The 14,279-nt window shown below is 42.7% G+C and overlaps 2 protein-coding genes across 2 annotated transcripts; both read left to right on the forward strand.

Moving 5' to 3' along the window:
* Nucleotides 1-275: 275 nt before the first annotated feature.
* On the forward strand, nt 276-4,517 carry LOC106603111 (UAP56-interacting factor). Its single transcript, XM_014196348.2, has 9 exons — nt 276-629; nt 1,172-1,336; nt 1,458-1,594; nt 1,736-1,821; nt 2,807-2,897; nt 3,196-3,242; nt 3,339-3,413; nt 3,574-3,682; nt 3,830-4,517. The coding sequence occupies exons 1-9, from the start codon at nt 518-520 to the stop codon at nt 3,956-3,958; spliced, it is 951 nt and encodes a 316-aa protein (XP_014051823.1). The 5' UTR covers nt 276-517; the 3' UTR covers nt 3,959-4,517.
* A 1,955-nt stretch (nt 4,518-6,472) lies between these two features.
* Nucleotides 6,473-14,211, forward strand: LOC106603104 (U2 snRNP-associated SURP motif-containing protein). The gene is made up of 24 exons (XM_014196329.2): nt 6,473-6,604; nt 7,230-7,323; nt 7,405-7,516; nt 7,620-7,729; nt 7,812-7,879; nt 7,973-8,067; nt 8,180-8,244; nt 8,386-8,551; nt 8,679-8,884; nt 9,520-9,563; nt 10,592-10,696; nt 10,792-10,858; nt 10,970-11,139; nt 11,284-11,446; nt 11,562-11,641; nt 11,744-11,831; nt 11,952-12,080; nt 12,258-12,438; nt 12,519-12,593; nt 12,674-12,737; nt 12,875-13,022; nt 13,262-13,372; nt 13,458-13,678; nt 13,766-14,211. Exons 2-24 carry the CDS (start codon nt 7,237-7,239, stop codon nt 13,893-13,895), a joined length of 2,685 nt encoding a protein of 894 aa, XP_014051804.1. The 5' UTR covers nt 6,473-6,604; nt 7,230-7,236; the 3' UTR covers nt 13,896-14,211.
* The last annotated feature ends 68 nt before the right edge of the window (nt 14,212-14,279 follow it).

Genomic DNA, 14,279 nt, shown 5'->3' on the forward strand with positions numbered 1-14,279 from the left:
GGCCGACATAAATGTACCGTAAGATAATGTTGCTGATAGTGAGACTACTATTACTATCATTAATAATCACACTGTGATGTCTAATGAAACATACTGAACCTGCAGAAAGACCTCTGTTGCACACAGTGTCTAGGCCTACTTTGTAAAAGGTCTACCAAATGTTTTGCTTGCCTAGAGGCCTAACTCGACTGTTAGAACATGAGCTATTTTAGGCTCCGTCATGCAATTGGTTGAATTCATTTTAGGCTCTGTCATGCAGTTGGTTGAATTCATTACAGGGTTGGGTTGCCTCTTCTCTGGACATTATCAGCACAGCAGACAAACTTTACCAGCTGCCTAGGAGCAAGAGGGCCCCAATGTATGAGAGAAGTTTGAGTAAAATATAGTGTATAATCTTTTTTTGACCATTATCGTTACTTTACTCGTGGAGGAGGATATAGGGTACATTTGAGACCATAATAAGTGAGGAGTCCATACAGGGCGTCAAAGTTTTGCCCCTGCGTGCAACACAGGAATAATGGACATCACAACCACTGCAGATGCAGCTACTGTCAAACCTGAACCCACTGCTATGGAGGAGTCAGAGGCGCAAGAGCCCCGCACATCAGAGAAGATTGACTTGTCACTAGGTTGGACATTTTCTCATGATTCTTTGCAGTATGCGTGTTAACCAATCAAATGTTGTTCCAGTAAACAAAGCATAGTCAAGTTCATGTCTTAATATGTTCCATAGTGCAACAACAATTGCTTTATTATTCAATCTTATTGAACAATAAAACAAAATGCATTTGACACAAGTAGGCATCTTGGTGTGATATGGACCTACACCACATGTTACATAGCCTACACGTCAACAATCTGATTTCTTATTGCCCTTTAGTCTTTATGTTATATGCCACTTTAAACTGTAGTGCTTTAATGGAGATGTAGGCCTGCTATTAAAACACCATCCAGTTGAGATCTTAGGGGAGCTCATCCATTATTGTCATATTGAGTTGAACATCGCAGACATAATTCCACTGTAATTTTGGACCCCATTAGCTCCCCTTACACGTAATGGATTCAGCTTCTCAAGTGACACGTTAAAATGAGTGATTTCAGCTTGGAGTGCATGCTTCAATTGTCAGTGACTACTCTCATCTGAAACACAGCTTTACTTCCCTGTTCCCAGATGACATCATCAAACTGAACAAAAAAGAGAACAAGGCAAATAAGGCTGCCAACAAGGCTCGGGACCGACGTACCACAAACAAAAACACTGTCCTCAAGAAACTGGACAGGGCAGGACAACAGCGGACATTTCCTTTCAGACGTGGCCCTTATCAGTTCCAACAAGGTACGCCTACTGTATTGGTCACTCATCGCTTGCATGTCCCTCTATATGAAGACATTCATCATTACCATATCATCACACTTCTGGAGAAATGAGCTGATTATACTATAACCATTTTTTTTAGGACCCTACAAATCGCGTTACATGGCACCCCCCATTCCTGGCTATTACAGAGTAAAACCATATCTCAGAAAGACTCCTTTTGGAGCACATCACCTCAAAGGTGTGAGCCCTTTAAAAAGACCTCCTTTGAACACAAAGGTATGTGCACAGAAAATGACTGACATTTACACTTTTCCAATATGTGAATATGATGCAATGTAGTAAGTGCACACACTGTTTAGTCCAAGTTATTGGTCAGATGTGACAAAAGGTAATTGTTTGGGGGGTTTTTCCCTTCAGGAAGGAGCACAGTTTGGAAAACGTAAACCGTTGTTCAAGGGTGCATTTTATCAACCATACAGAGGTCCCCCAGGGGCTTTGAGAAGGTACAGCATGTTTGCTTAATGCATTATCACAGCACATTTATAACACATAAGATTCTCTTAGACTCTGACAGGGCTTTCCTTCTCTCTGGGCGCATGGGTTTTATGTGTGTATAGTATATACATGATGTGTATGTATGGGTTTTATGTGTGTATAGTATATACATGTGTATGCATGGGTTTTATGTGTGTGTATAGTATATACAAGATGTGTATGCATGGGTTTTATGTGTGTATAGTATATACATGATGTGTTTGCATGGGTTTTATGTGTGTATAGTATATACATGATGTGTTTGCATGGGTTTTATGTGTGTATAGTATATACATGATGTGTTTGCATGGGTTTTATGTGTGTATAGTATATACATGATGTGTTTGCATGGGTTTTATGTGTGTATAGTATATACATGATGTGTTTGCATGGGTTTTATGTGTGTATAGTATATACATGATGTGTATGCATGGGTTTTATGTGTGTATAGTATATACATAATGTGTATGTGTTTTATGTGTGTATAGTATATACATGATTTTTGTGTGTATAGTATATACATTTGTGTTTTATGTGTGTATAGTATATACAAGATGTGTATGCATGGGTTTTATGTGTGTATAGTATATACATGATGTGTATGTATGTCATTTTGTTATGTTTGTGTAAACACAGGATTTGTACATCAGTTATGCAGTTAAGAAACATTCAAATGAGTAGCTTCAGGGTCAGATGGACTTGAGCTTTGGGAACCTACTCTAGTCTTATGTAAATGTATGAAGGCCTAGACTCCTGTTCTTCCAATACAGAAAATTATATTAGCAATTTACTGAGTTATGACATATGATTTTGATAGGTTTATTTGTGAAACACATTGATTCCATTTGTTCACAATTCCATGCACTTTTAGGGATATCGCTAGGGATACTGTTTGTCTTTTTCATTTGATTTGTACAGTCTCTTTATGGGTATGATTCTGTGTCGCCGTATTAGGCCTCCTCCCCAATTCAGAGGGCAGAAGAAGCCACCATTCCAGCCCAAACAGAGACAGGGCGGTAGGAAGCCATTCATCCTAAACAGAGGGGTATTTTGTTGTTTACACATTTATAATACTTATACACAACCTTGCTATTCATGCTATTCAGAGTAATGAATGTACAGTATCACCGCACTTACAGTAAGAGCCATGCAAACAGAGGTCATGTTCAGCATGAGTAAAACAAGGCATATTACTGGGTACTGTTCAATGAATTCTGTTTTTTTATGGTTTGCAATAGATGATCTTAGTACGGTGTCTAACACCTACTAATTCATCTGAATGAATACACAGAATAATAGTAAAAGAAACCCTTACATGTACATTTATCTTCCCCTCCTTCTAGTTTCCTGCAGCAAATGGAAAAATTGATAAGTACCAAAAGCTTAGAAGGTGAGATAACATCACTGTGGTTGCTTGGGACAAATAAACCAAATTATATTGGTAGTATTGCTCATTATTATGTTCTCATAACATTACCTGCAATAGCTGGAAAAAGGCGCCCTCCGGTGTTTCTACCTTGACGGTGTCACTGCCCAACTCCAAAGCCAACTCAGAGCCCACGTGAGTTGCACATACATTAGTACACACTGCAGCCATGTTTTACGGAAAGGCCTTTGTGGGTTCTGTACAAAACAAACGTTTTATTTCTAATTATGTGTATTCAGATAGGCTACAAAAGCTAATCCTTATCTGTCCTATGTCTTTACCTGATCTCTCTCAGGGCCAAGGCTAAGCAGGCCACAGTGATGGACCGATCCAGTCCATCAGGGGCGTCCCCCCAGCCCAAAGGCATCCCTCTCAGATTTAACTTCAAGGCCACTATAAATCAGGTGATATGCCATTACCAGTGTTTAGAACATGTCGATGTCTTTAGCATAGAGATCCTATGAAATTAAGAGTCTAATTCTGTTGTTCCACCAGCTACCTTCTCCTTATAAATAATGAATATGTCACCATGACTGTTTCCTGGTTTTCAGACGGGAGTGACCCTCAATGACCGCTTCACTGGTATGAGGATCTGGGCAGGCCCAGGACAGGGTCCACAGAGGGGCAGTGGCAGGGGAAGAGGCAGAGGCCGAGAAGGCCGGACTGTCATCCTACAGTGATCATTGTTGAGGACCTGTGCTGTCTGTAGCCTATATCAAAAGCATCTCATTAATCACCCTCTTAACCCTTCCAATATGCTCACATTTTGAAGACACTTTATACTGATGTTTATTTTAGTATGTATGGCACACATTTAGTTACTTTTCTTGTTTACAAAATGTTTTGACCTCGGGAAAAAGTCTAGACATTTAATTAATTAAATTACAAGTGATAAAGAGCTGAAGTGACAGGCTACACAGATTTATATACTCTTCATATAGACACTAGACACACATTTATTTTGGGAACTATCATGTGAAGTTAGGACAGTGATCTCAGCCTGTTACCCAAAGTATTTATAGCACTTGTTAATGGGGTTGGCATCTACGGTGCCTTCGGAAAGTATTCAGACCATTTGACTTTTTCCACATTCTGTTAGGTTACAGCCTTATTCTAAAATTGATAACAAACCAAAAAAATCCTCATCGATCTACACACAATACCCCATAATAACAAAGCAAAAACTGTTTTTTATTGTTTGCTAATTTATTAAAAATAAAAAATGGAAATATCACATTTACATAAGTATTCTGAACCTTTACTCTGTACTTTGTTGAAACGCCTTTGGCAGCGATTACAGCCTTGAGTCTTCTTTGGTATGACGCTACAAGCTTGGCACACCTGTATTTGGGGAATTTCTCCCATTCTCTGCACAGCTATTTTCAGGTCTCTCCAGAGATGTTCGATCGGGTTCAAGTTCGGACTCTGGCTGGGCCATTCAAGGACATTCAGAGAATTGTCCCGAAGCCACACCTGCATTGTCCTGGCTGTGTACCTAGGGTCGTTGTCCTGTTGGAAGGTCAACCTTAACCCCAGTCGGAGGTCCTGAGCGCTCTGTAGTGGGTTTTCATCAAGGATCTCTCTGTACTTTGCTCTGTTGATCTTTGCCTCGATCCTGACTAGTCTCCCAGTCCCTGCTGCTGAAAAACATCTCCACAGCATGATGCTGCCACCACCATGCTTCACTGTAGGGATGGTGCCAGGTTTCCTCCAGATGTGACGCTTGGCATTCAGGCCAAAGAGTTCAATCTTGGTTTCATCAGACCAGAGAATCTTGTTTCTCATGGTCTAAGAGTCTTTAGGTGCCTTTTGGCAAACTCCAAGCTTGCTGTCGTGTGCCTTTTACTGAGGAGTGGCTTCCGTCTGGCCACTCTACCATAAAGGCCTAATTGGTGGAGCGCTGCAGAGATGGTTGTCCTTCTGGATGGTTCTCCCATCTCCACAGAGGAACTATAGAGCTCTGTCAGAGTGACCATTGGGTCTTGGTCACCTCCCTGACCAAGTTGTTTCTCCCTCGATGGCTCAGTTTGTCCGAGCGGACAGCTCTAGGAAGAGTCTTGGTGGTCCCAAACTTCTTCCATTTAAGAATGATGGAGGCCACTGTGTTCTCGTGGATCTTCAAAGATGCAGACATTTTTTGGTACCCTTCTCCAGATCTGTGACTCGACACAATTCCTTTGACCTCATGGCTTGGTTTTTGCTCTGACATACACTGTCAACTGTGGGACCTTATATAGACAGGTGTGTGCCTTTCCAAATCATGTCCAATCAATTGAATTTACCACAGGTGGACTCCAATCAAGTTGCAGAAACATCTCAAGGATGATCAATGGAAACAGGATGCACCTCATCTAAATTTTGAGTCTCATAGCAAAGGGTCTGAATGCTTATGTAAATAAGGTATTTCTTATTTTTTTTATACATTTGCAAAAATTTCTAAACTTTTTTTTCGCTTTGTCCTTATGGGGTATTGTGTGTAGATTGCTGAGGAATTATTTTTATTTAATCCATTTTAGAATAAGGCTGTAACATAACAAAATGAGGAAAAAGTGAAGGGGTCTGAATACTTTCTGAAGGCACTGTATATGGAGGCCATTTTACACTGTTTACAGCAGCGCCTCTGGAAATGTACTAACAAAATGTAAAACATTAATTTTAATGAGACTATGCACTTGCATAAAATCATGAGCAACTTGTGTATTTCGATTTGCTTGATTACTTACTGTCGTTCAGTTGCTCACATGAGTTGTAAATTAACTACAAAATATAGCAACTTGTTTAAAACGTAATATAATTAAATGTTTCATTTATTTGGTAATCAACACATTTTCTATACATGTAGCCTACTTGCACTTACATATGTATTGTGTAAAGATCACACAGCCCAAATGTTTTGGGGTTTACAATAGATTTAACTAAATGTAATAGATTACATAGCTAAATAACATTGCATGTATGTTATGGTATTATGATTTTATTATAGCCCACTGAAAGAGCGACAACTCAGGTGTGGGGTCAACTAGATAGCACAGCCACAAAGTAGCACAGGCTACATAGTAAACATTTATGAAAACATACATGTGCTTTTTGGGTTCATTTCAGGTTAGGCATAAGGTTAGCAGTGTGGTTACGATTGAGGTTAAGGTTACGGTTGAGGTTAAGAAGGTCAATTGTGGAAATGGGCGGAGTTTACGACTTTGTGGCTGTGTTAACTAGTGACGACCGTTTTATTGGTCAGATCGAGAAGTGACATCGCTTTTCCGCTATGTCCATTTTTGTCTATTCAAAATGGTGGAGCAATAACAAACGCATTGTACATTTCTACGGTAAGAAATGTGTAACTTTTAGTGTCAATGATCCATACTTATTGCGATGTAGATCATTCAAAACCAGCTTTTATTTCATTTTTTATTTTTATTGTAGTAAGTTAAAAATGATCGCCGTAGCAAAGCTTTACGCCAGATCACACGACATGCATGCGAGATTTGGCCTAACGTTAGCTACCACAGTGATTGTCAGGGCTCGTATCAGCAGAGTTAGCTAGCTAGCTAACTAGAGTAAGGAAGCAAATGATAGCTGTCTAGATATTAATTAGCAAAGGTTCGTATCTGGCGACAAATGTGCAGGTAAGTTACAGTCAACAAATATGATGACGTGTAGCTAGCCAGCTTTACAATGTTAGGCGGGTGGCCACATCTAGCTCGCTACTGCTAGCTAAACAGCTAGTTGACCTACCTGGCTAGCTACAGCACTTTGCTAACTATTTACTATACACCTGCAGATGTAATAAGTGTGCATGAAGTTGCATACAGCGAGCTTTTGCAAATGGGAACCCACAGTTCCAGAAGAACTGTAACTCGCAACAAAAAGAAAAAATACAATACGTTTGTTCGTCGGGTGTATGTACATTTCCTCCACTGACACTGATACGGTATTTCCGCTTATTTGCAGTATCAGCATGGCAGACAAAAATGGCAAGAAAGGGAAACCTGTAGGTGTTAAGAGAACATTGACCAAGAGAGAACAAGAAGATCTGAAGAAAAAGGTAAGATATTTGACCCTTTTATAGATATCTGCAACAAAGTGCAGGTCTATAATAACAATTTTAAAACAATGTCATTTCCAGGAACAAGAAAAGGCAGCTGACGTTTTTGAAGAGTTTTTAGCATCTTTTGACAGTAACGACAAAAGTGGGGTGAAAACGTTTGTTCGTGGGGGGATCGTGAATGCAACTAAAGGTGAGCAGAAACATGCTGGCTAATACAGCTCTGGTGGGGTTCTATATTATGAACACTTATTTTAGTGCTACATGGTTACTCTTTCTATTCAATTATTTTGCAGAAGAGGAAGCAGCAGAGGTCAAAAAGAGCAAGCTTTACCGACCGAACACTAAGTTTACTTCAGTGTCCCAGAATGTCTCACCAGCACACTCTTCGGAAGTCAGAAGGCCGGTAAGTCACCATGTGAATCTCTTATTGTATACAAGATAATACTATTCATTATTTTGCCCCCTTATGTTTGTCTGGTCTACAGATTGTTAAAAAGAAGACGGAAGAGAAGAAGAAGAGCAACCTTGAACTTTTCAAAGAGGAGCTAAAGCAGTATGTTTTTCACACGCCGTAGTAAATCATGTTTCACTCTATTTGACCAATTTGTAGTTTACATTTGTGCATAAAATGACTCTGTTCTCATAGAATACAGGAGGAACGTGAAGAAAGGCACAAAAAAAAGAAAAATGAGCCTGGAGGAGGATATGGAGACGTGGACATACCACTAACACGACGATCAAGTAAGAGCCAGATCTGTCCCTTGCAGTGGAAAAATAATGGCCTTTGTCCAAATCAAAGATGAACCCTCAGTAGCTTTTAAATGTTTAGCTGAATATGCACATCTTCCTCCAGTATTTGATGATGACCCAGCAACACCGAACACAACCAACCTGTACATTGGCTGCATTAACCCAAAGGTAAAGGAACGCTTCTCTGCTTAGGACGTTTTGACAAAGGAGATATAGTCTAGCTTGCTCTTGTTTGGGATACGTTCAACTTAAATGCTGACTGCATTTTTGTGAAACTGTGTTGATATGATGCTTTATATAATGTGACAGATGAATGAAGAAATGCTTTGCAAAGAGTTTGGCAAGTATGGTCCCCTGGCAAGCGTGAAGATCATGTGGCCCCGTAGTGATGAGGAACGTACCAGGGTCACAAACAGAGGCTTCGTGGCCTTTATGACCAGGAAAGATGCAGAGAGGGCCTTGGCTGCTCTAGACGGTGGGTCTGTGATAAGAGAATATTAAACATACTATTCAGTAAACGCTGCCAGATGATAAATGCACTGTCAAGTGTTCCATTGATCATGTCCGTGGCTCATGTAGGATCATTACTCCTTTTGCTGCAGGTAAAACAGTTATGGGTTTTGAAATGAAGCTGGGATGGGGGAAAGCTGTTCGCATCCCTCCCCAGCCTCTCTATACACCCATAGGGGTACTGAAAATTTCCACCCCCCCACCCCCCTCTGGCCTGCCCTTCAACGCTCAGCCCCGAGACCGCTTCCGCAATGACTTTACCAAGCCATGGGGCAGGTCCAAGGAGGAGTTTGACAAGGTAGGTTGGTTCTTTTAACACTGTAGGGTGTGTGCATGGTTCTTTTTCAAGGTTATATATTTTTTGTTTTACACTACAGTTAATTTGCCAATTTTATGTGTGTTTGTAGCGGATATCCTATGCCGGGTGATATTTATCATAGGATCAATCAACTGGACATTGCTTAGAATTTGATTTAGAATTCAGAATTGCATTTAGATGCACACACAAGACCATGTGACGGTCATGTTCTGAAGTAGCGGTTCCATTTCTCAGTTTAAATTCCAGTTGGTTTGTCCCGTGGTGCGTGTATAGACATGTTATGAATCTATTCCTTAGTCTAGTAGTGTCTTAGTTTTAGGATATGTCCTAAGACAGGGGGTTTGACCCAGATGGAGTTGTGAGGTATTGTTACAGAACCATATGCAATCAAAATGTTACTGTAAAATTTAAGAGGGTGGGGATATCCTATAGTATAGATCCTTTACTTATAGTGTAGCCGTCTCTCGAATGTGGGATCTTTTTCCCTCATTCAAATAATGTATAGCTGTTACTGCTATCGTCGTTTTCTATGCTGTATGTATCCTGCAGTGTTTCATCTGTATATATACTCACTTTTTTTATATCTTCACTATTTGATTTGACTTCACGAACAGACTCTGTCCGAAGCCGTAGTCAAAGTGGTTATCCCAACAGAAAGGTACACACTCTCTCTCCATTCTTACTACTACTGCTACTACGACTGACCAGCCGTTCTCACAGACAGAACACAGTGTTAGAGGACAGAGGCCCTGGTGTACTGTTCCTGTGTACGTATGTGACCGACAGGAAGCCCCAGTCCTAAGTGTTATGTCTGTATGTACATGACTAATGGGAGAGGACAGCTGAGACCGTAACACTGTTTTTGTGCTTTTCTCCCTACGTGTCTCATAGTTTGTCCTGTTCTAACATTGGTCTGCATTAAGCCATCTTGTTGACAACATGGCCTATATTCAGGGAATTGGTAACCCCTGCTGCTTAGGACTGGGGGCCCTGTATATGACTAGTAGAGGGGCTGTGGTTCTCAGTTGAACATGGTTAAAGTGAGTCTCTGGCCTAGTAAGCAAAGCCGTCAGTGTTTATTAATTAATGTTGTCCTCATTAGATTAGTAAATGACACCATTGTAATCCTCTGTCGGGAAAATAGATTGTTAGACTTAAGTGAGTGTTGGAGTCAGTGAGTCAGGCCTATATCCTGTCAAACATACTGGCACTAACTTCAGTGGCAACCTTGGTTCTTCCTATCTGGGTTGGCTGAGACACTGCAGACAGATACAGCTAGAAGGCAGATGTGTTTTAGATTAAAGTCAGTAGTAAGTAATGTTGTCACTATCATATTGTCCCACTTTTTAATTTATACACTTAATATTTGGGGGAAGAAGAAACATTATTCTAGATACATGACAACGTCATGATCGCCTTCTGATGTAGCTGCGCACTAGGGACAGACAGTCTCCCCCACTCACTCCTGTGTGTGTGTGTTTGTTTGCGTGCAGACCAACACACAACATATCCTCAACATTGCTGTGACAAATGATGGCAGAGGGACAGTGTTATAGAAGAGAGACAGAGGTTAAGGGGCTTAGTGCTAGTGTGCAGTGAGAGCTTTGACATGGCCACTGGTCTGAATGAGGGGGGGGGACAAGTCACAGCGTCTGGTCTCTCATCCCCTCTCCTTTTACTCCACAGGAATCTGTTGGGCCTCATCCACAGGATGATAGAGTTTGTGGTGCGTGAGGGACCCATGTTTGAAGCCATCATTATGAGCAAAGAGAAGAACAACCCTGACTTCAGGTAAGGCGCCATTGCTGAGCGTTCCCTTTCCCTCTCGTCCTATCAATGATCATATATATTTTGAAACTAACCTTTTAAACTATTGATGATTTCAGGTTCCTGTTTGACAACAAAAGCCAAGAGCAGGTGTACTACCGCTGGAAACTCTACTCCATTCTCCAGGTAGGTCATGCCCTTAATCTGACCTGGCTACACCCCTATGTCCAGGAGTCCATCTCCCTACTCTACTCACTGCTGTGCCTCATCTATGTCCCTCTCTCCCTCCATCCCCAGGGCGAGCCCCCCAGTGAGTGGAGGACCGCAGACTTCCGGATGTTCCGTGGGGGCTCCATCTGGAGGCCGCCCCTCCTGAACCCCTATCTCCATGGAGACGAGGAGGCGGGAGAGGAGGAACAGTCTCCCTCTCAGGAGGAGGAGCTGAAAAAGGGCCAGCTGAAGGCCGAGTGAGTGTAGCTGTACATACAGGGGCAGAGCGGGAGGTTTTGAGGCAGACTGGAGATAAAAGTGTTCTCTGAGGAATGTTATGGGAAAACTGACTGGTGAAAGTCAATGTTTTCTGGGCAACAAAACTTGTTTGTTTATTCCAGGCACAGAGAGAGACTGGAGACACTGCTGAGAGGGCTCACCCCTCGTAGGGAGGACGTTGGTGACGCAATGCTGTTCTGTCTGGAGAGAGCTGAGGCAGCGGAGGAGGTGGTGGGGTGCATCGCGGAGTCCCTGTCTCTCCTTCAGACACCCCTACAGAAAAAGGTCCCTCACCCACTTCCTGTACACGGGTCCATCCTATGAGTCTCGCATGTGCATGATCAACCACATTCACGTGACATGCTACTCACAATCGTCATGTCCATCTTTATTTCCACAGATTGCCAGACTGTACCTGGTATCCGACATCTTGTACAACTCCTGTGCCAAAGTTGCCAATGCATCTTATTATCGCAAATAGTAAGAAGTATTTTTTAGATAAGTCTGTAATTATAGAATACACACGCTCAGTGGTCATACTGTGTCCATCTGAGGGTTTTCACTGTTTCTTTGTTCCTTCAGTTTTGAAGCAAAATTGCCCCAGATATTTGGTGACATCAGTGATGCATATCGAAACATCCAAGCAAGACTACAAGCGGAACAATTCAAGGTAATAAGTGTAGTTTTAAAAAAATGACAATGCTTTATTATCCTTTTTCAAGCTTGTGTTTTGTTGTTGCCTTTACCAGAGCAAATACATTAACACTCACCTATGTTTGTCTTTTCTCAGCAAAAGATAATGGGCTGTTTCAGGGTCTGGGAAGACTGGGCTGTCTACCCAGAGCCCTACCTGATCCAGCTGCAGAATATCTTTCTGGGTCTTGTCAAGGCAGGAGATGAAGTGATCGAGAGGGTAGAGGTGAGCTGGATCTCAGGACAGGACCCTTCCTGGACAAGACCTGGAAAATAGTTTTGATCAATGCCTATTTCACTGATGACTGCTACATTCTCTGATAGTGTGTGTGTGTGTGTTACAATGCAGCTAGAAGCAGAGCTGAATTTCGAGTCATTGGTTTATGTGGGTCTCTCACCTCAGGTGGTGTCTCCAGACCTGGATGGAGCTCCATTGGACGGGGCACCGTTAGATGGAGCTCCACTGGATGACCTCGACGGCTCGCCCCTGGCCTGGGACCCTGCCTCCCTGGATGGGGTGCCTGTTGACGACATTGACGGAGTTCCCCTGGGCGCTCCCATGGATGACATCGACGGAATGCCTTGTAAGTCAACCTGGCCGATTTATCTGTGAAAAACCATAAACAATGTATACGCTGTTGACTTGATGTTTTGTGTTTTCCAGTGGATGATCTGGCCCACTCCAAAGTGGCTCTGTCTAAATGGGAGAGGGTGGACGATGCTGAAGCTCTTCCACAAGGTACTGTACACGTTCAGCACTGCAAACCCCCACAATCACATCTCTACTCCTAACCCTCACTCTGCCTCTTCCTCTTTCAGCTAACACTGAATCCAAATGGGACAGTGTGGGAGAGCGATATTCTGGGGACAACCTGAATGTAAGGTAAGAACCTGGTGAAAGCCATCTCTAAAAGATGTTGACATTTTTGGGAAGGCAACTTTTTCCCGAGTTACCATCATTGTAGCCTGTCTTGCAGTAGATGGTAGAGTGGCTCTTCCTCATCTTCTCTCCCCCTGCAGTGCTAACACTAAGGAAGGAGATGGCGAATCAGAGGGTGACAGCAGCGATGATGACAGCCCATCGAAGTACGACAGTGCTGACTTCAAGAGCTCCCTCAGTAGTTTTGAGATGTCTGAGAGCAAGAGGAGCCGGCTGAGAGAGCTGGAGGCAAGCACACAGTCCACTGGCTCCAACACAGTACCACACCCAACCCACTGCAGTAGTAATTCAGTCTGTCCATAGCGGCCATCCGACAATACATAGGTCTTCTATAACGCTTTTCTAAAACCCAAATACGCTTGACTAATTCTGTTCTTGAAGGCAGTTGATTTGCCACTAATTTATGCACCAATTGGACCCACTGTTCTTAGTGTATATATAGTAACATACTATTGTCTTTGCTGCAGGTGAAGGTGATGCAGTTCCAGGATGAGCTGGAGACTGGGAAGAGGCCCAGGAAGTCCGGAATGAACGTGCAGAAACAGGTGGAGCACTACAGGAACAAGCTGCTACAGAAGGTGGGTCTCTAGTATGCTTATGTCATACAGGCCCTGCAGTTGTACATTTGACCCAATAACTCACCTGGCTGCAATTGATCCTCAGGAGTTTGATAAGGATGACCAGGAGAAGAAAGAGAGATCCACGCCAAAGTCAAAAGACAGATCAAAGAAAGAGGAGAGGAGAGACAAGACAGAGGAGAGCAGTAAAGGACGGGAGAAGGAGAAGAGTAAAAGGAGTCAAGACCGGGACAGGAGCAGGGACAGGGGACGTAGTAGAGACACAGAGGAACGGACACAGAAATACAGAGGACGTTCTCCCTCAAAGTAAGGCCTGTGTGAAATCACTTGTCTGTGTTCTATTTAATGTGTTCAGTATTCCATGTATATATATTTGTGCTGACTGTCCAACAGAACAAAGTCAAAGTCTCCCAAGAAGTCCAAGCGGTCCCGGTCGCCCTCGCCAGCCAGGAAGACGTGGAGGAGGTCTAGCTCCCGGTCACCACACCGCTCCCACAAAAAGACAAAGAAGAGCAAACACTGATCCAGAGGCCTGGACTCCATGCCTCTCCCCTTGACGCAGCAAGGCGACTCCCATGGACTGCCCTGCTCCACCAGTGATTACCATGACACAGCCCCACCACGCTCGTTTCCTCACAATGCCTCTGAACTGTCAGCTGTTTGTTCCCCCTTCGTACCGATATCCTGATTGCTGCAGTCAGGATTTGGCAAATTTTTTGTAAGATCACGTTTGAACATTATTTGTACAGTTCTTTGGTTTTGCTGTTTGTTTTTAAACCCCATTCAGATTATTGCGACTAGTCCCTGAGACGTCACAATAAATCACTATTGGCATTGTGTCCATTGTCCAGGGTCCAAGGTGGGGAATGAATTAGTGGAGGCTACCATTATTGAATCACGACATCTC

Source organism: Salmo salar, chromosome ssa04 (assembly GCF_905237065.1).
Source record: "Salmo salar chromosome ssa04, Ssal_v3.1, whole genome shotgun sequence".
Lineage (NCBI taxonomy): Eukaryota > Metazoa > Chordata > Actinopteri > Salmoniformes > Salmonidae > Salmo > Salmo salar.